This window comes from Anser cygnoides, chromosome 16 (assembly GCF_040182565.1).
Source record: "Anser cygnoides isolate HZ-2024a breed goose chromosome 16, Taihu_goose_T2T_genome, whole genome shotgun sequence".
NCBI lineage: Eukaryota > Metazoa > Chordata > Aves > Anseriformes > Anatidae > Anser > Anser cygnoides.
In genome coordinates, this window is record NC_089888.1 from 1,094,487 (window position 1) to 1,120,469 (window position 25,983).

The following is a 25,983-nucleotide window of genomic DNA, read 5'->3' on the forward strand; positions in this document are numbered from 1 at the left end:
TGGGCCTCCGGTCTCCGGGCTGAGTCCAGCTTCCAAGCAAGCGGCTTGCCCGTGGCGCCGGATCCAGGAGGAGGAAGGCCGTGATGATTTGTGGCTGGCTCAGAGCCTGGCTCAGGAGAGGCCTGCAGAGCACAGCACCAGCAGCCACTGCTGCCCTGGGATCGTTCTCCAGGTGCCCAGGGCTTTGCCATGCCTCCTGCCGCAGCAGGCTCAGCCGCAGCTCCCCACACGCCTGTGCTGAGCTGTGCCCCCCGCATCCGAACAGCCCTGGTGAAACCGTGCCTGCATTTCGGTGTGTGCTGGCAACCAGCACAGCCTGCCCCAGAGATGGCCACTGAGCATCTCCCACTGCTGCCAGGACATGACAGAGCATCTCCATCCCATCCCAATCTCACCCCATCCTTATCCCATCCCATCCCATCCCATCCCCATCCAATCCCCATCCCATCCCATCCCCATCCCCATCCCATCCCCATAGGGCTTCTGCTACCCATGGAGCTTTTTGTCACTGCTCTGAGAAGTGCGTGTCCCCAGGAGGTAAATCCATCTCCAGCTCTAGTCATGCTCCCAGCACACATGAAAATCAGGCGCGCTGCCTTCTGATCCCATCAAAGCACTAAGGATCAAATGCTGCCTCCGTGCCAGGCAGAAAACTGGAGCCAGTTGCTCTGCGGTGGATGCTGCGGTGTGAGGCTGCAGGGGCAGGGCAGGTCCTTGCCCCATGCCCCACGCGTGCCGTGTCCCTCTGCAGCTGACCCAGCGCCCACATCGCACGGGGACTCCGCAGGAGCAAACGCTGAGGCTGTGGATGGGGAGCAGCTGCCTCCCAATCCAGCCCTGAAATCTCCAGCCGGCAGCCCCCACCAAAGGGAGTGTTTTTCAGTTTTGGCATTTAGCCTCAATCCTGCTGGTTCTTTTGGTTGGTGTCAGGAAAAAATCCAAACCGAGCCTGAATCACTCCCATCCCGGCCAGGATGCTGTGCATAAGTGCTCATTTCCATCACTTCACTGGGAGCCTTCTTATTTTAGCACATGCTGCCGCAGACTGAGATCTCTCCAGTTAACTGTAACAAATGACCTGATGCGATTAGGGCCAGTAATCTTCCAATCTGGTTAATCTTCCTCCAGGGATTATTTGCACACAAAGTGCGGTGACCACCGGCCAGCCACCACCTTGCGCCCCTGTCCCCATGCCCTGTGGCCACCCCCCTTGCCCCGGCGGTGCCCTGCAGTGCTGGGTGCCACCGCACCCCCCTCGGGTTATCCCTCAGAGCACGTTTCCACCTCGCAGCCCACCAGGGCCGTGAGCCTGGTGCTCCGCTCAGCCGTTAGCAGTGTTTCCATGCGCCCAGCACCGCAGCTCTCCAGGCTCCGCAGTGGCACCTCCCAGCACAAAGGACACCGCTGGCTGCAGATCTGCTGCTCTGGGCTCCGTGCAGGACCACCGAGTCACAGAATCATCGAATACCCCGGGTTGGAAGGGACCCACCAGGAGCCCCACTCCTGGCTCCGCACAGGACCACCCAAAACCAGACCCCGTGTCTGAGAACGCCGTCCAAACGCTCCTTGAACTCCCAACAGCTCGGCGCTGTGACCTGGGGAGCCTCTTCCGTGCCCTCCCCTGCCGCAGCTCCGTGCCGTTCCCTCGGGTCCTGCCACTCCCTAACAGCTTTATGTCCTTGTCCCGCGGTGCGCGCGGTGCTCGAGGCGAGGCCGAGCAGAGCAGGACCCCTTCCCTCGGCCGGCAGCCGTGCCGTGCCTGAGGCACCCAGGGCAGGGCCGGCCCTCCTGGCTGCCGGGGTCTGCTCGCTGCCCGACGGAGCCCCCCGCCACAGCAGCAGCGGGGACCTCGGAAGGGTGGGAAGGAGGCGGTGGAAGCCCTTGGCCCGGAGATGCTTGGCCTGGAGATCCCTGGCCTGGAGGGCTGAGGGCGCTGGGGTTGTTCAGCCTGGAGAAGAGGAGGCTCAGGGGCGACCTTATCGCTCTCTGCCTTAAAGGAGGCTGTAGCGAGGTGGGAGTTGGTCTGTTCTCCCACGTGCCCGGTGACAGGACGAGGGGGAATGGGCTAAAGTTGCGCCAGGGGAGGTTTAGGTTGGATGTTAGGAAGAACTTCGTTACCGAAAGGGTCGTTAGGCATTGGGATGGGCTGCCCGGGGAAGTGGTTGAATCTGAATGTCTCTTAAACACCTCCCTGGAGGTACAGGTGTAGAGCTTAGCGATAGGTGTAGACGTTTAGGTGTAGAGCTTAGTGATATGGTTTAGTGGAGGACTTGTTAGTGTTAGGTCAGAGGACTCGGTCATCTTGGAGGTCTCTTCCAACCTAGGTGATGATTCTGGGATCCTGGGATTCTGTCCCTGGCCTGGAGGTCCCCGGCCTGGAGACCCCCGGCCTGGAGACCCCCGGCCTGCAGATCCCCGGCCCAGAGGTGCTTGGCCCGGAGGCCCTTGCACCCCCCGGCCCGCAGGCCCTTCCCCTAGCGGGGCGCCGAGCTCCGGGCTCCGCTCCCGGCCCGGTCCCGCTGCGGCCGCGCGGGGGCGCGCTGCGGCCCGGCCCCTCCGGGCGCGGAACTCGGGAACGCGGCCGCGGCCTCCGCCGGGCGGGGAGCGGGGACGGAGCGGGCCGGGGCCGGCGGGCATGGCGAGGGACCCGGCCTTCGTGCTGCGCTACCTGGCCGAGGTGGAGGAGCTGGCCGAGGACGTGCTGGCGGCGCGGCAGCAGGTACGGCCCGGCACGGCCCGGCCCGGTACCGCCCGGTGAGGCCCGGCCCGGCCCGGCCCGGCTGAGGCCGCCTCTCTCCCTCCGCAGATCGTGGACCTGGACGTGAAACGCAACCGAAACCGCGAGGCCCTGCGGGCGCTGCACAAGGACCCGGAGCCCGACGGTGAGGCCGGGCCCCGAGCCCTGCCCGGTGCCGGCGGCGAGCACCGGGAGCCCGGTTCTCTGCTGAGCCCCTTCTTGTCTCTCTCCCCCCCCCCCCCCCCGCAGGAAAAGCCATGGTGTGCTTCGGGAACATGTTCGTCGAGCTCCCGAAGTCCCGCACCAAGGAGATGATGCAGAAGGGTACGGAGGCCCCGATAAGGTTGGAGACGGGCAGAGCGATGCTTCCGTGCGGCGCTGGGTTCTGGAGGAGCCCCGAAACACTTACCGAGGCTGGCTGCTGCCATCGCCCCGCTGCCATCGCCCCGCTGCCCTGGGCACGGTCCCAGGGCGCGTTTTGGCTCAAGGCTGCCAGGGGCTCGGTGCCTGCGGGTATCAGGGGCTGAGGTGGGACCTGGAGGTTCAGGAACGTGGCTCGAGAAGGGCCCCTCCTGCCCCCAGGTCTGCGCTTCAGCACCGAGCGTCCCGCAGGTTGTGTGTTGTTTCTGTGCGAACCCCAGAGCCCCCAGTCCTCCTTATCCCTGTCCCTCTTTTCTCAGATCAGGAACATCTGGATGAGGAGATAAACAAGCTGCGGAAGGAGCTGCGTGTCAAGGTCAACCGTCTCTTTGAGGCTCAAGGTAAATGCTCCTGTTCTTGAACCCTACAGTGAGCGCCTGAGAGCAGATGTCAGGAGGAGGTTCCAGAAACTCGAGGTCTGGAGGCTCCTGGGGCCTCTTTTCCTGTCACTTTGCAACTCCTTCCCTGTTCCAGCAATACTGTGCTGCTTTTGCTAGGAAGCTGTCACCCAGCAGCGTGCTGAATGTACTCCCAAAGCACATGGGGGAACCCTGTATCAGCTTCCAGTGCTGCCCCTGCCCTCCCCAGAATTCCTGGAACAGTTTAATGGGGACTACTTAATTTATTTTATAGCAAAACCCTGATTTCCTGCACGTTCTCACAGGTAAAGCTGAGCTGAAGGGATTTAACCTGAACCCCATGACCCCTGAGGAAATGAAACTCATCAATCGCATACTGGAAGGTTGAGGCGGTGGTGCCATCGCTGGGGCTGTCTGCAAACACCACTCGACGTGCTGCGTTCAGGCTGTCACTCGTGGCACTCGCACTCCGTCAGCCATAGCCTCAAAGATTTCCAGAACGCCTGTGTTGCTGGAGCCTCTCTCAGGTGATGGACTGAGCGGACAGGGGAACATTTGGCTCCTCAGCTGCAGCTCCTCTGGCTCTAAACCTTTCCTGCTCCTTGCTGGGGACTGGGTGGCAGAGCACTGCAGAGGCAATGCTGAAACACAGGCACATTCACGGCCTCTGACAAACACCCTCTTGCAAGTGGGATTATTAAAATCAGAGCTGTGGGACATTCCTAACTGTGTGTGTTTTCAGATTTTTGTGTGAGAGCTTCTGTAGTTTGGCTTCAGAGCTAGGAACAGGAGTAGGAGGAATTGTAAATCCACAGCGTGCCCAAGGCATAGAAGAGCTGTGTGTGCCCGTGGTATTAAAACAAAGTGAAACTGTGCATCTGAAACATGTCAGGAATCTCCTTAAAGAGGTACAGGGATGGACAGAAGGCAGCATCCTTTTAGTCTCACCGGGAAGACACATTCTGCTGTCAAGTTCAGAGGCAAGAGAACACAGAAAGTGAGGCTTTCAAGAACAAGATGAAGGGGTAAAATGTATGTATGTTAATAAAACCCCGCCACTTAAGGAGGGCTGACCAGGGATATTCACTGGGCCTGTCCAGTTGACATGACCAATGATTTCTTCAAAGGCTTTAAAATTTGTCTTCTGCACTACCCTCTTTAGTCTGAACTTGCTACCCCACTACAAGTTGTTTAAGACCTTATTAAGTTTTTGAAAAATTAATCATAATTAGTAATGGACTACAGTGATTTACTTTTTTTTGGTACAGGAAACCATCTGCCCTTTCTTTTCCAAACTTCTATAAAGACTGTCTTTAATATAATTTAAGGACTTTAAACATTGCAGTTGTCCGTGTTCCACTGTAGCTCCAGCTAGCTCACCGGTTCTGCCAAACCTAACACAAAGTTGGATCTGACTCTGCCCTCGCTGTGCCTTCCTGCAGCTTTTGCACAGCCACGTCAGACTTCACACAACACCACCCTTTTCCTGGCTCCGTGACCCACCTTCCAGCACCACAGGTTAGAGGTGTGTCCTCCAGGCAGCCCTGCATTGCCTTGTCTAGTTCCACATGCACTTCAAATTATGCAGAGTTCAAAACAAAATCCTCTGTCAGACTCATTAAAACTGAGGGATTGCTCATTTTTAAAATCTATAAAGCCAACTACTATTTATTTGATCTAAGTTTTTAAATTCTGCAGCTAACACAACATAGCCCAAGTGTTCAAGAAGCAAGGCTGTCCGCTTCAGGCTTACGCTTCAGATATATAAATTAAGAGTAACATCAGCTTATTATCTGATCTGTCTTACCAGTAGCTTTTCAGAAAGCTGCATCTCTTCTGGAAGTGAATGGCAGCACCCTGCCAAGTGCCTGTGTTGTAACTACGCTCTTACATAACCTGGGTAGTACAGCCAGGAAATGTCTCCTTCACATGTGATGGCAAGGTTATTTTTACAGTATCATGGCAACAGGTTTTATGGTCTGACATGTTTCCATAGTAGTAGCAGCAGAAGGATCAGGTGCCCGCCTTCCTTAAAAGCTTTGTTTTGCTACGCAGAATGTGTTTAGCTGCTTTCCTTTCTCACAGCCTGTATAGGTTGCAGGTGGTCAGCTGAGAAGCCAGCATCACTTGTGAGTGTCTTGTGTCGGCCATTACGAAATGTTTTATTCAAGCCTGTTGCAGCCTCCCAGCTGGGGAATCCTTAGGAAGCAAGCTCAGCAGTCTTGTGCTGAGGCAGCCACGTCCAGAGAGGAATGGGAACTGCTGCTGCATGATATGAGGAAGAGAGGGAGAGACACCACGAACTTCACCTATGGTGATCTCCCATCCCAAGCTTGGTATCAGCCTTACGCTGTCTGCTGCGCAGAAAGAGTCCTGAAAAGCTGCTTCAGTTGTTGCTTCCTGTCATTATAGCAGCCTGCAATGAAAATATCAACAGGGGAGTTGCACATGACCTTACTCTTCATGCTTGTGAAGGGTAAGGTAATTGTTGTACTCGTGTTTTATTAGTTAGGAACTACAGGCAGTGTGTGATCATATGCACACTGAGCACTACAAAATAAACTTAAGATACATTAGCCTCTTGGAAGTATGACTTCAGAATCCACTTCACAACAGTAAGATATGCAGCTAGCTTTAGGGAAGTGCTTAGTAAATGGTTACCACAATGATTATAGAGCAGATTTTCAGCAAAACTGACACATGAAAAAACTCTGCAATGCCTTAAAACTTGAAAAGCAGGGCTATAAACAGAGTTGTTTCCCCTACATTCCTGTGCTTGTTTTCAACAGTGCTTCTGCAGTCTGGTTGCTTACATCCGCTTTTGGAAAACGTTTGTTCCTTTTGGACCCTTAATCTCAGAGTCCACACTCCCTGTTCTCTTGTTCTCAAGTGAAAGGTGCGTGCTCTCCTCTTGTTGAGTAGGGCACCCTGCCAGTGCTGGGTGAGTACGTACCTAGATGTGTGTTTGCTATGAAGTTCCCATTCACCGGGGCACCCAGGTTTCCCTCTCTGCTGACAGGCCCGTCGTTCCATATCAGATCAAAGCCTCCAACACGCTTCTCCTTCCCTGTCAGCCTACAACATCAAATACATGAACTGAAGTACCTGAGTAATGATTATCTGTCTGTGCACGGGAATAAACTCCCTGTCAGAGACAAAGCTGAACAGCTGAAAGCAGTGGACATCTTTCTACTATTAATATCCGAGGTTAGCACAGTTGTAAAGTCAATCACAAAGTGATGCAAGACAAGCTTCTTGGAACAGATTGCTCCAGAAGCGATAGGTGTGGGAGGCACAATGCAGAAGAAACTGAAAGAGTTCTTGTGCAAGTCCCAGCTCTAACACTGACTTAATTCCCTTTGCAACCCTGGGCTGTTTTGTTTTCCCCACTGAAGTGGCAGTAGGCTTGCTTGCTTTGCTCCGTTTCTGGAAATTCGTTATTTAACAGTTACAAAGCTCAGAGCATTACAATCAGTTGCCAAGAAAAGACAGGACAGAAACAGACCACCCGTTTCAGACATTAATAAAAACCCTTAGAAGGAAATAAGCTTCTTTGCCCACCTGCCTTCCATGTCCACAATATGAAGTGTGTCTTCGAGAAGATGACACTTGAGTTCATAGTCTTCCTGGCTACTGGCAACAAGGGAAGGTGAAGCATTTACCTCCAGAAGCCAGCTGAGGAGATAAGACAAGAGTAACTTAGGGGAAAACAGGCAGTTTTGCCAGTGGTTCATCTAACTGAAGCGTCCATCCGCAATAACCCTCCTGCCTGCTAGCAGGATAATAAGTGTGAAGCAATAGGAAATCTAACCCCAAATCTCTTTGCCACACACCAAGCCAAAGAACATTCTGAGCTTATTGCAAAGTTTCTATTCCTGTTCTCAACAGTAATAAAGAAAAAATCCCTCTAGCATCCAGAAAGTCATGCAAGTTAAAACCAAACTCTAGATGAAGCAGTAAACACTGAGGGTAATTCACAGGATAAGCACTAACCCGTTTTTGGTGGAAGAATGCAAATGTGTCCTGGGAACAGTTTGCTAGCACAACAGTGTTCAAATAGCTCTCCTACGAGAGCCAAGTAAACGCAGCAAACAGCAGCAGTGGCCTCTAAGTACTGTAACATCAATGGCTTTTATTACGATTCACCACGTGGATTTGGTTCCTGATGAACTGAAGTCACTCCAGATGTTCATGTGCATGCTGCCTAAGCAGTAATTTGGTTTTAGGCTGCGAACAGAGTAGACTGTACAAATTAGAGCTACCAGGACCACAGCTGAGCTGCATTTACTTGCTCATTTGAGATAAAGCTGTCCCCAGTGGCACTACGTGAAATACTAGACTGATGCTGACAGGACACAGGGCTGTAACAGGTATGCCAGCTACTATATGTTGTAAGAGGAAACAGTTTAAAAAAAATTAAAGACACTTCATAAGAGAACACCATCGACATAAGTCATATCTGAGGGATATTTCCTTACCTATGGTACTATTTGCATTTTATATGATTAAGGCTGAAAGAATTATCCAATTTAATTGTCATTTCTGAAGTACTACTTGCTGTTTCTATTTTTCTCAACTCATGTAATTACGAATCAGTTGCACTTTCAGGTTCCTGCTGTTGCAATACTTGGGTTGTGTATGCAGCAGATAAAAATCTGAGAATTTCAGCTGAACCTTTAGTCATATTTTTCACTTAGTGAATAAAAGCTGTATTTAAAGATATCTAAATAGAGTCAAATTATGTTTTCAGGTTTTTTGGGAGGAGGGGTTGTTTGGTTGTTTTAAACATCCTCAGCTCCCGTGAAGCCTCTTTTTTTCCCCACAATTAACAAAAGGCATCTCTTCCAGTTGGGGTCTACCTTTTAGCCAGTGTACCACAGACACAGGGGGCATGTTTTAGTGCTAGCAGCCTAATGGTGCCGGCTGGGCGTTTATCATTGCCGACGGGACGCTGCTGCTCATGTATATTGCAGCAGAAGAGATGATAGTATCCCTCCCACCTCCCGTAATTGCTGTGATACATTGATACTTTGGGGGAAACATATCACAGAAATAACCAAGTTAGCGGGTTTCCACAATGCAGTGCTAGAGATCCTACAGACAAACTCACGTGGTGCTGATGCCTTTTAATACACCCTGACACTGAGCAAAACCAGCTGTATTCCTTCTGTATTTCAGCTTCCTGTGCTTAAAACAATTCAAACCTCTCCATGCTTCACTTGCAGTTCCTGGACTGGCTCACTCGTAGCCAGCCTGCGAGCAGCTATCTACGCAGAAGACAGAAGCATCTTGAGGTGTCCCCACCATCACAGGGAAAGCAGCTGGCCTGCTACTATAATCCCTTCTATGTTCATTAACACCCTTACGGTTTCAGATCCCGATCGATCAAGATGTCATAGCCGTAGAGCTCAAAGCAATGCTTGTCACTGATAATCACTTTCTGAACGCTCTGGAGGCTCTTGATGAAAATGTTGTCCATATCCGCGAAGAGAACTTCCACCGATCCTGCTCCATGCTTGGCAGTCAAGTACTGCCTGAGCTGCTGAATCATCCACTTGCAGCCCTGAGACATCCAAACACAATTATACTAAGCTGTTCCCAGTGCACGAACACACATTTTATCTGCATGATTTTCAGTCATCACTCCATAATCTCTACAGCCAAGCAAGAATTCTTAGTAAAAACCCAGAGACCGGAAGGCAAGGGCCACTAACCCCACGCTGCAGTTACGCGATTCAAGCTTGATTATTGTACAGCTATAAGGGAAGGGGGAAAAAAAAGTCTCCAGGTCCCCATCAGAAGTCCCCAAACAGCAAATCACCATCTTATCTTCTGTCAGGGTATTGCAGAGACCCTCCTTTCCATACAGATGAGAGATTTATAAGAGGGACTACACTATAAAAATGGGAAGTTCAACACAATCCTCTATTACTCTCAAATGTCAACCCTCATCTCAGATTCAGTAGGAATCTGACATCTCATTTAAGATTATTTTCTCTTTCAGCTGCCACCTCTTGAGATACGAGGCTTAAGAGTGACAGTTGTGTGCAGCAATGCTAATCTTGTTGTATCACTGAGGTCTTAGAAATGAAGGGCCAAGCGATAAGGTATCTACAGCTCAGAAGAGTTCTAAGCAGAAAGCTATTAAAGTCAAAAACATCAGCCTTGTAGATGAGCAGACGGCTGCAATGCAATAGTTAAAGCAGAACGCTCGCCCAGCCTCTCTCCTATCAATGAAATCACATTTATGGGTGTCTGGAGACAAGGCAGCACGTTTAAGTGGCTGCCGCACATGTCCGCAGCATGGCAGCTGGCGTGATGAGGTCAGCTTGCTCGCATCTGCCAGAAGAGCCCAAATGGCAGGCAGCAGGGGAATAGTCTGCAGACAACACACACTTGCTCACCTTCTCGGGATCGTAATCAGGAGCAGTCTTTTGCACTGCCACATTGGTGAGATGAACATCTGGCATAAAGCAGAGATAAGGATCAAAGACACACAGACGCTGAACAAGTAAATACTGAATTTTTACTCTACACCATCCTCCTTTGCCTCGGTACCAATTAATTATCCTCCCTGTCTGTAATCAGAGGCTTCAGCCACCTGAGCTTATATATAGCACTGCATGTAATCTTACTAACAATTGCAGGAAAAAATAAAAAAGAGCAGTCACTTTCCAAATAGCACTCTCAAAAGAGTGACTGCCCTGAACCAGCCACGTACCCCCGGCTGGCATGAAGCTCTTCATGTAAGCGTGCCTCCAGACCCCAGTGCACCCCCACCCAAGACCGTCTGCTGTACCTCCACCCTGGTACAGCTTTGGGTGATTCAGAGCATGCTTGAACTCTGCTGAACTTTCACTGAGAGACGTGATGGATTTTCCTGTCTCCTAAGCCATCAAATTAAGGTCAGATACCTTTTGGGAAGATGTGTTAATCAAGTAAAAGCTATCAAACTCAATACAGTAACAAGCGTGACACGTAGGAAATCAAATAGTTCTATCCCGTGAATCACTCTGTCCTTCCATTCTCTGGACCTAGGGAAGAAGAAAGGCTGCCAAAATTCAACCACTAACAGTAAAATCAGGACTGACATTTCAGCATGGGTTCCTAGCTGATTTGTCAAACTGACATCTCCCGTGATCTGGTGACACCAGCCCTCCAGTGAAAAAAAGACGGGAGAAACAGAATAACATTGGCAACAACACGACAGGAGAATCCTGTGGGTGTCTGCAGGTGTCAGAAGTGACAAGGTTCATCTGATATATCTAATACCGAGCAGTAAAATTGGACATTTCTTTTCTCATCCCTCCTTACCGCACACACAGACAGGTAGGATACAGTGATCATCTATGCTATTCAGAGTAAATCGTGTATTGGAAAAGCGAGCAAATCCATCTCTGTACAACCAGGCCTTCAGTGGGATGTACTGGCAGAAAAGGAAAGGAACAACTGAGCACTGAGGAAAAAAATCCAGTTTTGATGTAAGAATTTAATAACAGTGGCTTGCACTTACGGATGTCACTAGAACATAAACTCTCAAGTCAAACTTTCGACCTATGACGAACAGAAAAACAACGCAATACAGTTGTCAATACCACTGCCTAGAAGTACCCAATATCAGTTGATATCTAAATAAGCACCCAAAGGTAAAGGATTGAAAATCATACTTTTTTTTTTTTTAGAATCAGGAACTTTGTGAACATTTATCTAATATTAAAATAAAAACAGCAGTAGGACCACTATTCCAGGTCAATGACTATTTACAAGTTTCTGGAAAAATAATGCAAAGCTTAACTAAGCACCCCTTTGCTTTCTTTTGATGAATATTTGGGCATGCACGCTAATGGTGTAATGATGTCTAAGAGCGACAGCACACTCATTCTTAACATGTTATGCGTCGAACTAGTCCCAGTGGTTGTTCACCGAGTCACTTCTACATTCTCACAAGCCTTTCCTCAGCAAGCCAATTAGTTACCACACCACAGATATCGATGCTGCAGATTATTTACAGTCACTTATAGGCCCAGAAACAGTTCACTTCAGGAAGTTAGCCAGATATGGTTCAGCACAGAACAACCTACGGTGGCCTTTCCATCCAGTGTGAATCCCATAGGTTAGGCTAATTTTTCCCCAAACCAGAAAAGAGGCTTAGATGGGCATCTTACCTCCTATTAAGTATGGATTTTCAATATATTGCTGGGCTACATAAGTTTCTATTTGTGTTTCATCTTTCTGCTCATCTGCGCGGACACCATCCTGTGAGAGGAACAACATGCAGTTTCCCCTTTCAAGAAACTGTTTTTCCACCATCTTTCCCCATATACACTCTGTTTTTTGGAAGCTCTGCCTCCATTTAAGAAGTCAGATCCCAGATAAAGTATCCAACGATTTGGGAAAACCCACTGTAAGAAGCTTTGTTGTCACTCGGGGGAACAGCAAAGGAATATTGCAGAGGAGGACAGAACAAGTCATTGGCAAAAACAGGGGATGAAAAAATAGAAGAACAAAATTCCAGTTGGGCGTTGCCTAAAGAGAAGACAGTTTTTCTCACCTTCTTCCAGTCAATGATATCCTTCAGTTTTCGGAACAGGAAGATTCCTTTACCTTGTGACCTGCCAACCTACAGCACGGAGAAGCAGTTACTTGCTTTCACGTTAGGATTTCCTGCTGTTCCCCAGAGTTTCAGCATAGCAGCCCTGCATAACCTGATTCATCATCTGTTTGTATGCAAGCGTATTTATTTAATGTTATGGGGACAGGGAGAAAACGAAGGGATCCAACAACAGCTCTCAAGTGCTAAATGCTCAGATTACAAGTGTTAGGAGAATTCCTGGTGGAAAGGGCAAAGCAGGCAGACAGCCTATGGGGAAGTTCCATAGTAACGAATAAACAACTCTGTCACATGCTCGCAGAAATATAAGTAACACAACATATGTTGTTGGGAATTTTTAAGTCACACTTGAAATTTGTGTATGCTACAGAACTTAATTAAACAGGAAAGTCATGAAAGATGTCAGAGAACTACGGCAAGCAAGAGCAGAACAAACCAGAAGAGAGCCTAGTTTGTGCTATGTATTAAAAGCAAGCTAAGAGTGGCCCGGATAAGCCACCTGAGAAGCAAGACTCCCCAGAACACCTTCAAAGGAAGTCCAGATTCCTGCAGTCCTGGGATCTGGCACCGTGCATGTCCTGACCTACGGTACCCAAGCGTGGGAGTAGGCAGGCCAAGACATCACTACGTGGGGCCGCTCAAGAGCGCAGACCGACAGAACGAGCACCAGAGTTATTTTTTACTTGTTTGTGAGCTTCTGAGGTCAGTCGCAAACTATTTCATTTAAGTTGTTGGTAAAGTCCCAGTAATCACAGGCTTTTCATATATCCTTGTTTACCGTATGCTGTTTTTTTCCCACCATTTTAATTGAGGTTGTGGGCATAAAAATCAGCTTAATATAAGGTTTTCTATTGACAATTAACACATTCCCATTTGCAGAGTTGGATAATCACTAGCTGCTATCCTCCTGGCTGTAATTCACATGTTAGTTTGCATAATTACCTCCCATTCTCCTCTCAAAAGCATGCCCTTACCGATGGGTCTGACTCGCAGCTACGGCAAGTTGTCCTGTCCCAACCTTCTTGCCAGACCTACTGCACAAAGCAACGTGCCCGTCCTCTCGCAGTCCCACAGATCAGTGTATTTTTAATTATGCACCACGGCATGATATTCATGATGTTATACAGCTTGAATCAACTGGCAGAAGCAAGACATTTCTCAGCTTTACATTGTAATTTGTAAAGGAAATAGTACAGTTTTTTCTTGGTTCCCAAGGACGCTGGCTGAATTGGAAGTTGCTTCAATCAGCACAGTTCCACATAGCCCTAAGTTTTGTGGGACAAATTTGATTCAGAGCATGAGGCTACACTTCAGGTCTCTAACTACAGAGCATAAAAAAAGCTAATGCCAACCAAATCCACCCCAATTTACACTCCAGGCTGCTCGTGGAGTTTTCTGTCATCCTAAGAACGTTAAGAGATTAAAGTCCACTCAGTATGTTGGCTGGATTTACAAGGGCTGACATCTAATGCAGTGGGATTTCCTTGAAACCAAACAGATGTTTTCATAGCTCCATCTTTAGGAGCTGCCCTAAAATACTGCTTAACCAGAAGCCCGATTAGACAGCTGCCCTACATACACACATACCTTCTTGTACACCTGCAGCCAAACTGGAATATTTCAGAGCATGAACTTGGCCGTAGCCCCATAGCAACAATCCCTAAGAGCACAATCTGTTCCTACACACAAAAATCGTGGGCTTTATATCTTCGCCATTGAGTTAACTTTGGCTCTACAAATGAAATGAGCTGTTTTTCAACTGCTGAAATAAGTTATGACACAAAAGGAAGTGTTTTGGTAGTACGTGTTGGCCAGGAAACTGGATAGAAGTATTGCTGCTCCTAACCACCTTGCTACTTGCCATTATTCCTGTGGGTTTCCTACATATTTTCCTCTCCTTCCACAGAATGAAGGCATCCATTCATCTCTGTCTCACTTTCCTCAGAGGAACATACACTTACCGGTTTCATTATCCAAGTGATGCCAGGCTTCTTGCGAAATTCTTCCACAAACAAATGGTACTCTGAAGGCATTTCAAACGTCTTTGGAAAAAAGTCACATTTTGCTGCCTCAAGCTTTCCTGCTTCTCTTTCTAACTGCTTCCGAAACCTCTTCAGGTTCTTCACTAAGTAGTTCTTCCGACTCAGCTGGGTAGAAAGAGAAATATAAGGTTAGGTTCAACAGATGCTCGTACAGCCTGACTCACTTTCATTGCCCTTGAGATGTTTCTGGTGACATCTGGGGAATCAACTGCACCACATATGCCTCAGGAAAAAAATAAACAAACGTGGAAATCATTGAGAACTGTTTTTGCTTTGTGGCAGAGAAGGCTTGATTTCAATTTTTATTTAATCTCTGCACAAACAGAGGGAAGCTAGAACAGAGCAGGTTTTACAACCCATGTTTTACCATTTCTAACGTAACCTTTCAGTGCAGTCAGCATACTCATTTCCAGCAGACAGCCCTGTTCAGAACTGCCCACACCGACAGCTGTAATCATGTCTGCAGGCAGGCTTAACCCAAACCACTGCAGCCCCACCACTCCTCAGACTGCTGCTCCTGTGGCATGATCAGCTGAGCTGGGAGCGTATCGGCTCCTGAACTGCTGCAGGTTACAGACGAGTGTTACAAACCACTGTCAGTCCCCATTTATGCTAACACTGGTGAGCATGAAGGCTCAGAACAGATGCACATCCTGCTCAGCAGCCCTTACTGCTGAAATGAAGTCACCATCCATGAGAGGATGGGGGGCAGACCTCTGAGATGGTAAGTTTTAGCTGTTGCAACTAAATCTGCTCATAAATACAAATGAGGTTCCCCAAAATACTGCCCTTTTGGAGGACCTATTGCAACGCACCAGCCTTAGATGAACATAGGGTAAAAGCTCTCTTTCACTGGGCAAACAAAAACATGTGTGTCCAATCCTAATGCACCGGAATTGCATGAGATCCCACTTGGAAACGTGTCAGGAAACTCACCTTCACCTACAAACAGGAAGGGCTGGATTTTTAACTAGATCCCCTTACACTACTGGTTTTGTAATTTTCAAGAGTCATGGACTTGCTGGTGCTTACTGAATTGGGAACAAGGTAAAACGGTGTCAGGATCCTGAGCAAAGCCCTACCTGAGGCAGAGGGATGTTGATACGTTCTGAAGGTTTATCAGAGCTGTAAGAGAAGCCAGTTTTCATGGTGGAAAACATTACCAGGTATTTCCAGTCATAACCACTTCTCGTGGAAACTTACTGACAAGTTAAAAATACCTCCTCAAACCCTCCTAGTTTCACTCCACCTTTGAGGGGTTCTTACCTCATAGTGATTGCGAAAGTGGCAGATGCGAACGTGCTCCTCCATGTACGTGTGGTCAAAATTCTCCCGAAGCCAACTGACATCACACCAGAGAAAATCCCACTCCTCCTCGCTGGGGAGGAAGGCCCCCATGCAGAAAGCACCGTGCTTACCCGGGGTCACCACCGCCCACAGCCACCTCTCCTCCCCGCGCCTCCTACACCAGAGGAAAGCTGCTCGGGCGGGGGGGCGTTCTCCCCAGCTTTAAAGTCAGAAGGGGAGAAATTTCAGGATTCCCACCCCCAGGCCTGCCTCGACCTACACGAACCCAGGATCTGGGGGCACAACCTGGGGAGCACTATGGGGCTGCTTTGGGGCAGGCACCCACCACAGCACAGCCCAGGCCCCAACTAGCTCCCGGGGACCCCCAGCTAGCCCCTGGGGACCCCCAACTAGCCCCCGGGGACCCCCAGCCGGCCCCCGGGGACCCCCAGCCGGCCCCACCGGGCCGCTGCCGAACGGGAGGCGGCGAGAGGGACCCCCCCACGGCCAGGGGCAGCGGGGCCGGGCCTCGCTTACTCCTTCGCCTGCTGCCAGCCGGGCCGGCGGCTCAGCACATCCAGGACGGGCCCGGCGAGGCCGCACTTGAAACGGACGCAGGGGCGGGGGAGGCCGGAGGGCGGCGGGGGCGGGAGCGGGGCGGCCCCGCGGGCAGAGCCGGCCGTGCTGCCCGGCCCGGCCCCGCCGCGCTCCGCCGGGCGCTGCTTCGGCCTCTTCGGGGCGCGGGGAGCGGCGGCCTGCGGGGAGAGGAGCGGAGAGGCGAGGCGGTGAGAGGACGAGGAGGAGGAGGACGAGGAGGAAGGCCGGGGGGCAGCGGCCTCACCCTCAGCCCCGCCATGGCGCAGGCCCCGCGGGCCGCGGCCGTCCCCATGGCAACCGCAGCGCAGCAGGGGGCGCCCGCGGCCCCGGGCCTGGGGGGGGTCCCCTCGGGCCTGTGGGGTCCCCTCGGGCCTGTGGGGTCCGCCCTCCCCTCCCGGTCACCCCCAGAGCCCCCCAGTTCCAACCCGTGGGCCCCTAACGCAGCCCCGGTGTCCCCAGGGTGCTGGGTTGTCCTGGCTCCTTGCCCAGCCCGGGGGGGGAGCGCTGTGGGGTTGTCCCCTGCCGTGGGGTTGTCGTTTGCTGTGGGGTTGTCCTTTGCTGTGGGGTTGTCCCCTGCCGTGGGGTTGTCCCCTGCCGTGGGGTTGTCCCCTGCCCCGGTGACACCAAGAGGGCAGCTGCCACCCCAGCAGGGCACACGGGGCAGGGGCTGCAGGGGACCGGGTCCCCGCAGGGGCTGGGAGTCCTGCCCGGCTGAGTTCGGGGGCGCAGGCCAGGCCCCGACCTGCCCCTGGGAGCTCTGCAGCTCTGTCACCGCCGCGCAGGGACGGTGACAACGCTTCCCAGTCCCCCCAGCGCTCGGGTCACGAAAAGAACCCGGACTTTGCTCCGGTGCGGGCGACGCGGGAGGGAGGGAGCAGCCCCGGGGCGCCGGCTGGGCGCTCGCCGGCTGAACCTGGCCTCTCGCCTGTGCTCGGGTGACGGCACCCGCTGCCGCTGCCCGATCTGTGGGGACAGAAGGGACGTTTCCCCCGGGAGGAGAGGCGTCTTGTCTCGCCTGTGTGCAGGTGGGTATGGAGCTGCTGCTGCTGTCAGCCTGCGGTTCTCCTGCAGCGCAGGAGCTGGGGTCTTGTACCCCCACGGCAGGCACAGGGAGGGCCGGGCATGCCACCGGGCGCTTGGCTGCGTGGCCAAACAGACTGTCCTTGATCGAGCAGGACAAAGGTTTTGTTCTTCTCTTCACACTGCAGCCTTGTCCGGCCGTGCTGGCAGCGGCGGCCGTCAGCAGACAGCGCGCCCAGCGCTCCCACACCACCGCTCAGAGGTGGAGTTTCTCCTCCTTTGTCTCCTCCCGGTAAGAAGGAGCAGTCGGTGCGAGGGAGGCGGGTGCTGGGGAAGGGCTTCAGCAGGAGCCTCAGGGGAAGCGGCCAAGGTCTCTCCTGTCCGGGAGAGCCCGCTGCTGCCAGGGGATTGGCCTCCTTGTGCTGGAATCGAGCCCCCTGTGACAAGCGGCTGTCCCGCAGGAGCGAGCTCTTCATGACGGAAACCCTCCCAGGGAGCGTCCGGAGCGGCTTCGCCTGGGGACAGGGCGGACGGTAGCATCAGGGACAAGGACACCTGCTCCCCGCCCCTCCCAGGGCGCGTCCTGCAGACCATGGGAAATGGCATGAGCAAGGTAAAGGGAGCGCTGGGGTGCAGCTCTGCAGAGCCGGGCGCTGCAGGACAGGCTTGCAGTGCTGGAGGTGGGAGATGTTGGTCTGGTTCCGTTTGCTCTGCGATGCCGAGCAGCGTTTCGCGTGCCAGGGAGCCTCCCCGCCGATGCTGAAAGCGGCACCAGGCACGGCTGCTGGAGGAGCTTGTTTACCTGCAGGCTGAGCAGAATCAGATGAGAAGCAGGCAGAGATGCTGTGCGAAGCTGCAGCTCGGACTTACCCTGCAAGCCACCTCCGGCCACTTCTGTCAGGGCATGCCTGGTTTGAACAGCACTGCCGGGTTCACGCCAGAGTGTGGAGGACGGGAGGTCACAGCAACCCCTCCGACGGAGGGAGGAAACTTTCAACCCCTTTAAAGCAAAGGCACAAGATCCCAAGCACACGCCAGCAGCCCTGTTAGACCCTGAGGGTGGTGTAGTGCCACATACCGTGCTTGCCAGCACTGGGCTCTGCACAGCGCTCAAAGCATTGCTCGACAGAGGGGACGGGCACTACTTCCTGCTTGTCTGAGCTTTTCCCAGGTCACAGGTGAACGGAGACATCTTCTTTATGCTTTAAACATCCCTTCCAACCTAAAAACACTCATTATCTGGGAAAGTTTTCAGTGTTGTAGAGAGAGCTGCAATGCCCCATTTTATTCAGCGAGGAGTGGATCAGAAAGTTACAGGGACAGGAATGTGCCATTATTCATGGCTCAGCGTCCTGCCCCTGGGAGCTGGCCTTGCTAAATGGCTCTTGTGCCATCTCATTTGCAGTGCAGTTGCTGAAAGTTAAAGGCGCCCTGTCGATATAAAATTGATCTAAAATTTAAGGAATCATAAAAAAGATCTTTAAGCTGTTAGAGCAATAGAAATGTTTCCAAACATGAGCAGTGAGATGAGCGCAAGCAAAACTGTATTTGTAGAAATCCTCTCTGCTTGCCCAGGCCCCAGCCCACCAAACATGCAGCAGGGAGAAGCTGGAAGCGAACCTGAGCGCACACAAGTGTGCCCAGGCTGTTAGCCCTCATTTTCCAAGATGGGAAAAAGGATAATATAAAATAGCTAAGGGTGGGAATGGATGCAAGGTGTCTCACTTCTGTAACCTGGAGTGCTGCTAATAGAGGCATTGTCAAGTAATTATCTTTTCATCATAAGAAGTGAAATTTTGCAAGGCAATTACTTTTAAGGCACAGTGTTCAGAGCAGTCTGTCCCAGGCCTGTTAGAAACGGGCTCCCTGGGGAGCACAGGGAGCAGAGCAGAGCTGGGGGCTGTGCGGAGTGATCACTCCCCACTCTGCCAGCGCTGGCCAAGGCTGTCCTGGGTCACGTCCTCCAGCTTCCCTGGGTCTGCTGCTTCCTCATGCCTCGAACAGCAGGATGAGCACAGGTCAGGGGCGCAGTCTGAGGCCGCGTTAAGGTGTGTGCAGCTTGTTGAGCTCAGATAAAAATAGATAGCTAATGAGCAAAAGGAGCAGTAAGAAATCACCAAAGAAATTGGCAACGGAATTGATAAGGGAGCAATAAGAGAGACATGGCAGACTTCCAGTGCCTGCAAGGGCCTGGAGCATGAGGCAGGAAGGCAGCATGGGGCTGCCACTGGTGTGGCCAAAGATCAGTTGGGCTGGATGTCAGGCACTGAGCTGCATTGCTGCTGCTGCAGGCCTCGAGGCAGCGAGGTGACAGCGGACAGGTCATTTAGCCATTCCTTTTGGTGGCAGCACTTCTGCCTTTCCAGCTGTGGCTGGGCTCACCAGTCTGAGCCCCTCCGCAGGCTCTGCGGTTTGCCACAGCCCGCGGCTGTGTGGGCTGGAGTGGCCGGAGTCCAGGGGAGGAGAGGCGAGTGGTGAATGCTGCTGGTTCCCTCTGTGTGCTTCATCCTGCCCTCTGCTATGCTCGGGCAGAGGTGGTGGCAGGGGCAGGTTGGAGCAAGGAGCCCCAGCGCAGTGGGTACCAGGGGCTGCGTTAGCTGCTGACAGACTGACACCTCTTCTCTGTGTCCTGCAGATCCTCCCCGGCCTTTACCTGGGAAACTTCATCGGTAAGCAGAGCCCCACGCCGCGGAGGAGTCCTTGAGCCGGGCAGCTCTGTCTGCCCCAACCCCACAGGCTCGTGCTGCGAGGGAGCGCGCTGCCTGCACGCCCGCAGCGCCTGCTGCCCGTGCTGCAGGGGTGGGCTGTGCTCGGGGGGTCAGCAGCAGGCACTCGGCTTCCCCACGGCTTGTCCCGGCCACATCAGGAAGGCTTAGGGGCTCCCGGGTGCTTGAGTGCACGATGCTTCCTCTTCCAGCTGAGGGATAAAAGCGGCTCTCCTGTTGCACTCCCCATCATTCCGGTTTGTTTGAGCCCTGCTCAGGATGTCCCTTTGCCAACAGATGGGCCAGCTCCTCCTTCAGCACTGCCTTCCTCTGCCTCCTCTTCCCATCTCCAGCCTTGCTTTCCTTTCCTGGGGAGGGGAAGAATCAGGAGCTCAGGCCTGGGCAGATGCAGGCGCTGAGCCTGTAAATTAAATAGCGTGGAGAGAAGCAGCGGAGAGCTGGAGCTAACTCCGGATAGGATGATGCCTCATCATCCTGGAATGAGGTTTCCTCTGCTACACAGGCGTGCAGTTTGTGTTAGCAACAGCAAGAGAGGAGGCACTGGTGGGAATGCAGGGCAGAAACTCTGCCCTTGCTTTGCTCGCCTTATTTCTCTTTAATAGCTTTCCTGAGATCTCAGGAAACTGGAGGAAGAAGCTGAGCAGGGCCGTGACCTTGTCAGGAAAGACCCAGCAGCACCTGGGCAGATGCTGTGACACCAGCCAGAGCGGGGACAGACAGGTTGGAACTGAAAGCCCTCCTGAAAGCCTCGGCCTCCCCCACATTTTAGCAGCGAGTAGGAGGGGGCTGCACATGCTCGGGTGTTTCTCCCAGAGGCTGTCGCCCTTCTCACACCGAATCACTGTTTTAGTGGGTTTTCACTGTCAGTCGTTCATGACTAAGGACTGGCATCTGCCATGAAAAACCAGCATTTATCAGAGCTCCTGCCTCCCTAACGGCTCTTTTGACAGTTTGATTCCTGCTGTAAGTGCTGAGAACATTTGAAAACACTGGCATGAATTGCTAAGAAAATGTCATTAGAACCAGTGTGACAGTCCTGGCTGGCAGCAGCCTGGCCAGAGCACGCTCCTCAGCATCGGAAGGGAACGTTTCAGGGGTTAGGGCTGGAGGAGCTGCTGCTGGCTGGGTGCTGTTTGGGAGCCCTGTGGGGAGCGCATCCAGGGGTACCCGGCTCCCGAGCCCTTCACAGAGGTTGCTGCAAGCAACCACTGATGTTTTATCTTGGCCTGATGCCACCAAAGCATTGCTTGACCAAGAAATTCAGGGTGATGACAGAGATTTAAGGCCCGCTAAATTAAGCTCTGACAGCTCATAGAGACATTTTCTCCGACTGAAAGCATTTTCCAGCCATAGTAAGCCTTTACAAGCGTGTCACTAATTGCCGTCATTCTGCCTGCCAGAGCCGGGTGGGAAGGTGACAGCTGATGTATGAGTCCATGGACGGAGGGTCCCCGCCTCCCTCCCCGCTGCACGCACACACAAGGCATGGACTCTAATGTGAAGCGTGCCTCTTGAGACTCACTTCTATTAAATATTCACATCATGCCATTAGCACATCATGTTTCAGATTCCCGAGCCAAGGTTTCACACCACTCGGAAGTTTAGAAACCCAAAGCCATGAGATGAGAAAATATTAGTACTCATCTCCTGCAGCTTATGCATGATCAGCTGGTCATGTCATGAAAGGAAAACAGCTACAAAGCTGCTTAGCCAGCAAGATGAGCAGGCTATCCTCACAGCATAACAACTTTTATGCTAGACCAGTGACCAGCATTACAACCAGAGGATGCTGAAGCATTAGTGAAAAGTAGGTCATTTCCCCAGAAAGCTGAGGGTACTTGATCTCTGTGCGTGCAATGGCAGAGGGATACATGCAAAGTGCTCCAAATTGCAGCTCTGTTGTTTTCTGCAGACCCCTCAGATACTAAAAACGAACTCAGCCTAAGCCAAGCTCAGTGTTGGTATGAAAAGCTGCAGCTCCGATTCTGCAGCCTGTGAGATAAATCATTTGGGCTGCAGTAGGTCCCCTTACCACATGTTGTGGTTGCATGGGAGAGGTGCGGTCACAGAGCACGTTCTTTCCGCCCTAAGCTGGTGGACAAGTAGAGGCAAGTGGGAAGCTGCCTGCTTGCACAAGAGAGTGCTTTCCCATGCAGACGTGAATTCATCCAAGCAGAAGCAGCAAGGTCAAGTGCCTTTGGAGGGAGCAGGTCTCTGTTTTGGTGCCCCGGGTTTGTGTTCCCAGATTTCCAAGAGGCGTTTGCATATTTGCCTGTGACTGCTCTTCTTCCAAGCGCGTCGATGTGCATGGGAGGGGGGTGTAATGCAGCTGCTCGTCCCGAGCAAGGCTTTGCGTGCTGGTTTGTCTGCAGGAGAGCGGTGGGTGTGCTTGTGGGAGGAGAAGGGTAAGAAACAAATACGTGCTAATATCTACTCTTATCCTTTAGATGCCAAAGACCTGGAGCAGCTAAGCCGGAACAAGATTACCCACATTGTTTCCATCCATGAATCCCCCCAGCCCTTGCTGCAGGTAGGGTCCCGTGCCTGACGCCGGCATGCAGATTGCTGCAGCTCTTCCCACGTTGCAGCACCTCCCTTCAGCTCCGAGCATCCCATGGCACGTCCACCTCACCCCAGCAGCAGAGTCCCAGAGGAGCGAGGCAGCCCCTCTGCTCTGGGAAATTTGCTGGCTTGTGATCATAACCTGGCCTTGAATGCTGATGAGAAACAATTTCCAGCTCTCCAGCTTCATCTAGTTTTCCCACCCTCTGCCACAAGCTTCCTCTTTCCCTGCTGCCCTCCCCGCTGCACGTACCGAGGGGGAGAGCAGCCCCATCCCGGCACGGAGGGAAGCTGTGCTGTGGGAATGAAGCCCGAGGGGAGTGCAGGCGAGCAGATTGCAGGACCCCTGTGGCTGAGTTTCTCCTGTTTTCATGTCTTGCAGGACATCACCTACCTCCGTATTCCCCTGCCAGACACACCAGAGGCCAACATGTGAGTACTCAGTGAGGCCAGCACCCAGACGGAGGCATGCAGGAGCTCGGTCTTTGCGGGACAGCCAGTAGTACCCCGAGCCCTCACGGTGCTGCGTCCAGCTCCTCAAATGCAGCAAGCTGCAGACACGGTGCTGTGGTGCTGGGGACAGCCTCAGGGCCCCGGCAGAGCAGCTTCCCAGCTCAGCAACTGCAGCAGGTCGCAGCCCTGAGCTGAGGCAAGAGGCAGCCTGGCTGCAGTGGGATGCAGAGAAGGAGGGAGCGTTCCACCTGGGAGCCTGGGCAGAGCTGCCTGGAGATGGGGGAGAGCAGGGAAGGCACAGAGCTGGCCAGGAGTGCTGGCACGGTCAGAGATGTGAGCAGCCGTAGGCTTTTTCCTGGGAAAATAGTCCTGAGCTGCTTGGGTCTCAGCAGCTGGTGATGGTGTCTGTAAAGCAACAGGCATTTTATTTTTGTTTGTCTTCAGACACTCAGGGCTGCACCACCTGCAGCCTAAAAATCTGGTTCCACACCTGCAGTCCTTACTCTGTTCTATTTTTCTTGCTAGCAAGAAGCACTTCAAGGAATGCATCAGTTTTATCCACCAGTGTCGCCTGCATGGAGGGAACTGCCTTGTCCACTGGTAAAACTCATTTTCTCATGCCCAAAGCCACGTTCTTCCCAGCACAGCAGAAGGTCTAGCTGCCAGAACCCCCCACTTCAGCTGCAAGTGTCTGCCAGGGGTCCCCCTATCCACGAATCCACTCAGGATCCACCATCAGGCTTAGCTGCAGCCTCCAAATGAGCAGGATTTGGGGAGTCCTTCTGGGGCTGGAGAGCTGCTGGAGTGGGGCAGCTTTTTTGCTGTCGTCGAGCAAGTGGGAAGAGAGCTGTTTGGGGCAGGCTTCCAGGCAGCAGCTGATACTTTCACTTCCCCAGGGGAGCGGGGTGTATTTATAGGCACTGATCGAGAGGACCTTGGAAGGGCTTTGGCTTCCCAGAGAGCAAGTTCGCTGAGAAGGGGAACCAAAATAGCTGAAGCACAAGGGTGGAGGAAGGGGCAGGCATGGGGTCAGGGCAGCAGCCGGGAGGGCACACCACGGACAGCCTCCCATGTGCTCGTTCCCGTGCCAGCCTGGCCGGGATCTCCCGCAGCACCACTGTCGTCGTCGCCTACGTCATGGCCGTCACGGAGCTGAGCTCTCAGGAGGTGCTCGAGGCCATCAGAAGCGTGCGACCCGTCGCCAACCCCAACCCTGGCTTCAGGCAGCAGCTGGAGGAGTTCGGCAGCAGCGCAGCCCGCAAGGTGGGAGCACGAAGGGGACGCAGCCTTTGCCACCCGCGCAGCCCTGCGGCTCTGCTCCTCCGTGGCGGTGCCGGCTCATGGGTCTCAGGGCAGGAACAGAGCCCAGGGGCACCAGATTCCTTCCCGGTGCCCCTTGCTTGCAGGCTTGGTCTTGCACTTTGAAATAAGCATGCTGGGATCTTGTTCTTTCCCCAGATCCGCAGGCACCTGAGGCAGAGGTATGGGTCATCCCCTTTCAATGACGAGGAAGAAATCAAGGCCCTGCTGCCGGTGGGGAGAGGAGCATCCAGAGCAGAGGGAGCTCTGCAAGGACTCGTACCGAGAGCCAGGGACATCAAGAGCACCGCTCCCTTTCTGCTGCGGGTGAAGAGGACGTTCTCCTGCATCCCGGCTTGTCTGAAGTGATCACAGGCAGGGAGGGAGAGCAGCAAAAATCACCTAACAGCCTGGTAAAAACTAAGCTGCAGCACCGCTGGCCTGGAGGGGAAGTGCTGTGCCGCAGAGCCACAGGCAAGCACAGCTCCTTCTCCTCTCTGGGTTCAAGCGTGCCATCTTCTGTCCTGGCTTTCAGCTATCGGGGGAGGGATTCATTTGCACTGCTGCGCTCTGCAGACCACTGCGGGGGTCAGCCCCTTCGTGCCTGGTGTGGGAGGACATCTGGTGAAAGCAGATGACGGTCCCCCCGGTCACTGTGGGCTCTGGATCCAGGCAGAGTGACAGACAGGGCTTCCCAGCAACCAGGTGATGCTGACAGCAGCTTTAGCACTTCAGTACCAGCTGCATGGGCCTCAGGGGCACACGGGGTGCAGGAGAGCTTGCTGACCCCTTGGGGCAGATTTCCCACCAGCAGCAGCATCAAGCTTCCAGAGCCGAGGTGGCTGCGGGGCAGGGGCATGCGGGTGCCCCGGCGCTCCAGGCCAACCAAGCACAAGCCCCGAGCAAGCACTGCAGCTTTAGGAGTTCATCGCACCCCATTCCCACTGATACCAGGGCACAATCTTTAAATGGTGGGAAATAAATGTTTAACCTAGCCAGACCTCACTAAAGCGGAGCCTTAAGCCATTTTGCTTAAAGACTTTCTATGTCCTCATAGTAATAAACGTCTCTTCTCTGCGGTCTGCCTGGGATGTAAATTGACTCGTGGGTGATGGCTGGGTCACAACAGGGGGGGGGCTGGGGCAGGAAAGTCCTGGCATGGGGAGAGTCTGAAACCCGTGAGCAGCACAGGGAGCACAGGGAAGGGGCGCAGCAGGTGGAGACACTGGCACACCAGTGCAGAGGCCAGCCTGCTGCCTCGCAGGGAGGCTACAAGGAGGCAAGGGCTCCCTGCCCTTCTCCCACCCAGCCGCGCTTCACAGCCCACATTTGCTGGGGGCTTGAGGCCCCACAGCTACAACCCCACAGCGATGTTTTGGGAACACCACGTGCTAACAGTACCGGCCATGCCCCGGCAGCATTGTCCTCGGTGGGAAGCCACCCGTGCCACCCCACAGCAGAGCCACTGGGAGCAAACTGCAGGGCACAGGCTGCTCACTAAAGCCTGCTCAGGGCACAGGCAGGGCCAGAAAGCCCGGTGCCACTGACAGGGCTGTGCTGCTGGGGAGCTCAGGAAGGAGCAGACGGGCACTCACATGGATCCTGTTCTGCTGCAGCCTCTTCACTGCCTTGAGCTGGAGTCTGCTGGGAGCTGCGGGGAGGCTGGGCAGTGCAAACCCCATTCCTCCCCAGCCCCGTCCTGCTGACACCTTGTACTGCGGCAGTCGCAGGTGGGGATGATGCTGCCCAGCTGGGCCGTCAGCATCACCCTGCGGGCAGCCAGCGCGGGTCCCTGGGGGCTCCCTCACCGCTGCTGACCGCACCACGGTTCCCCTCTTCCTAAAGGGTTCAGTGTTCCTCCCCCCAGCCA

General features: G+C 53.2%; 3 protein-coding genes across 4 annotated transcripts; 2 read left to right on the forward strand and 1 right to left on the reverse strand.

The window, feature by feature from the left end:
- The first annotated feature begins 2,544 nt into the window (after nucleotides 1–2,544).
- On the forward strand, nucleotides 2,545–4,242 carry PDRG1 (p53 and DNA damage regulated 1). The gene is made up of 5 exons (XM_048050627.2): nucleotides 2,545–2,719; nucleotides 2,807–2,882; nucleotides 2,987–3,061; nucleotides 3,418–3,498; nucleotides 3,822–4,242. The coding sequence occupies exons 1-5, from the start codon at nucleotides 2,636–2,638 to the stop codon at nucleotides 3,902–3,904; spliced, it is 399 nt and encodes a 132-aa protein (XP_047906584.1). The 5' UTR covers nucleotides 2,545–2,635; the 3' UTR covers nucleotides 3,905–4,242.
- Nucleotides 4,243–4,393: 151 nt separating this feature from the next.
- Nucleotides 4,394–17,549, reverse strand: TTLL9 (tubulin tyrosine ligase like 9). Its single transcript, XM_066978567.1, has 13 exons — nucleotides 17,212–17,549; nucleotides 15,994–16,452; nucleotides 15,436–15,547; nucleotides 14,089–14,274; nucleotides 12,068–12,136; nucleotides 11,682–11,772; nucleotides 11,030–11,070; nucleotides 10,831–10,942; nucleotides 9,921–9,979; nucleotides 8,883–9,079; nucleotides 7,078–7,191; nucleotides 6,470–6,591; nucleotides 4,394–5,932 (listed from the first exon to the last, which is right to left on the reverse strand). Exons 1-13 carry the CDS (start codon nucleotides 17,547–17,549, stop codon nucleotides 5,862–5,864), a joined length of 1,971 nt encoding a protein of 656 aa, XP_066834668.1. The 3' UTR covers nucleotides 4,394–5,861.
- DUSP15 (dual specificity phosphatase 15) lies at nucleotides 16,105–25,195 on the forward strand. 2 transcript variants are annotated; one of them, XM_048050626.2, is made up of 9 exons: nucleotides 16,105–16,241; nucleotides 17,262–17,365; nucleotides 17,535–17,686; nucleotides 19,709–19,742; nucleotides 22,247–22,329; nucleotides 22,744–22,793; nucleotides 23,340–23,414; nucleotides 23,906–24,077; nucleotides 24,273–25,195. In XM_048050626.2, the coding sequence occupies exons 3-9, from the start codon at nucleotides 17,666–17,668 to the stop codon at nucleotides 24,480–24,482; spliced, it is 645 nt and encodes a 214-aa protein (XP_047906583.1). In that variant the 5' UTR covers nucleotides 16,105–16,241; nucleotides 17,262–17,365; nucleotides 17,535–17,665; the 3' UTR covers nucleotides 24,483–25,195. The 2 variants fall into 2 exon arrangements, with proteins under 2 accessions (XP_047906583.1, XP_013054001.1); XM_013198547.3 differs by lacking the exon at nucleotides 16,105–16,241 and adding an exon at nucleotides 16,445–17,078.
- The last annotated feature ends 788 nt before the right edge of the window (nucleotides 25,196–25,983 follow it).

Coding starts and splice junctions, on each gene's coding strand:
- TTLL9 (XM_066978567.1), bottom strand. CDS start 17,549: ATGAAGAGCTCGCTCCTGCGGGACAGCCGCTTGTCACAGGGGGCTCGA. Junction 11,773..12,067: donor ATATCATTGACTGGAAGAAG/GTGAGAAAAACT, acceptor TTCCTCTCACAG/GATGGTGTCCGCGCAGATGA. Junction 6,592..7,077: donor ATTGTGGACATGGAAGGCAG/GTGGGCAAAGAA, acceptor TTGATGTTGTAG/GCTGACAGGGAAGGAGAAGC.
- PDRG1 (XM_048050627.2), top strand. CDS start 2,636: ATGGCGAGGGACCCGGCCTTCGTGCTGCGCTACCTGGCCGAGGTGGAG. Junction 2,883..2,986: donor CAAGGACCCGGAGCCCGACG/GTGAGGCCGGGC, acceptor CCCCCCCCGCAG/GAAAAGCCATGGTGTGCTTC. Junction 3,062..3,417: donor CAAGGAGATGATGCAGAAGG/GTACGGAGGCCC, acceptor CTCTTTTCTCAG/ATCAGGAACATCTGGATGAG.
- DUSP15 (XM_048050626.2), top strand. CDS start 17,666: ATGGGAAATGGCATGAGCAAG. Junction 23,415..23,905: donor GGGAACTGCCTTGTCCACTG/GTAAAACTCATT, acceptor TTCCCGTGCCAG/CCTGGCCGGGATCTCCCGCA. Junction 24,078..24,272: donor GCAGCAGCGCAGCCCGCAAG/GTGGGAGCACGA, acceptor TTCTTTCCCCAG/ATCCGCAGGCACCTGAGGCA.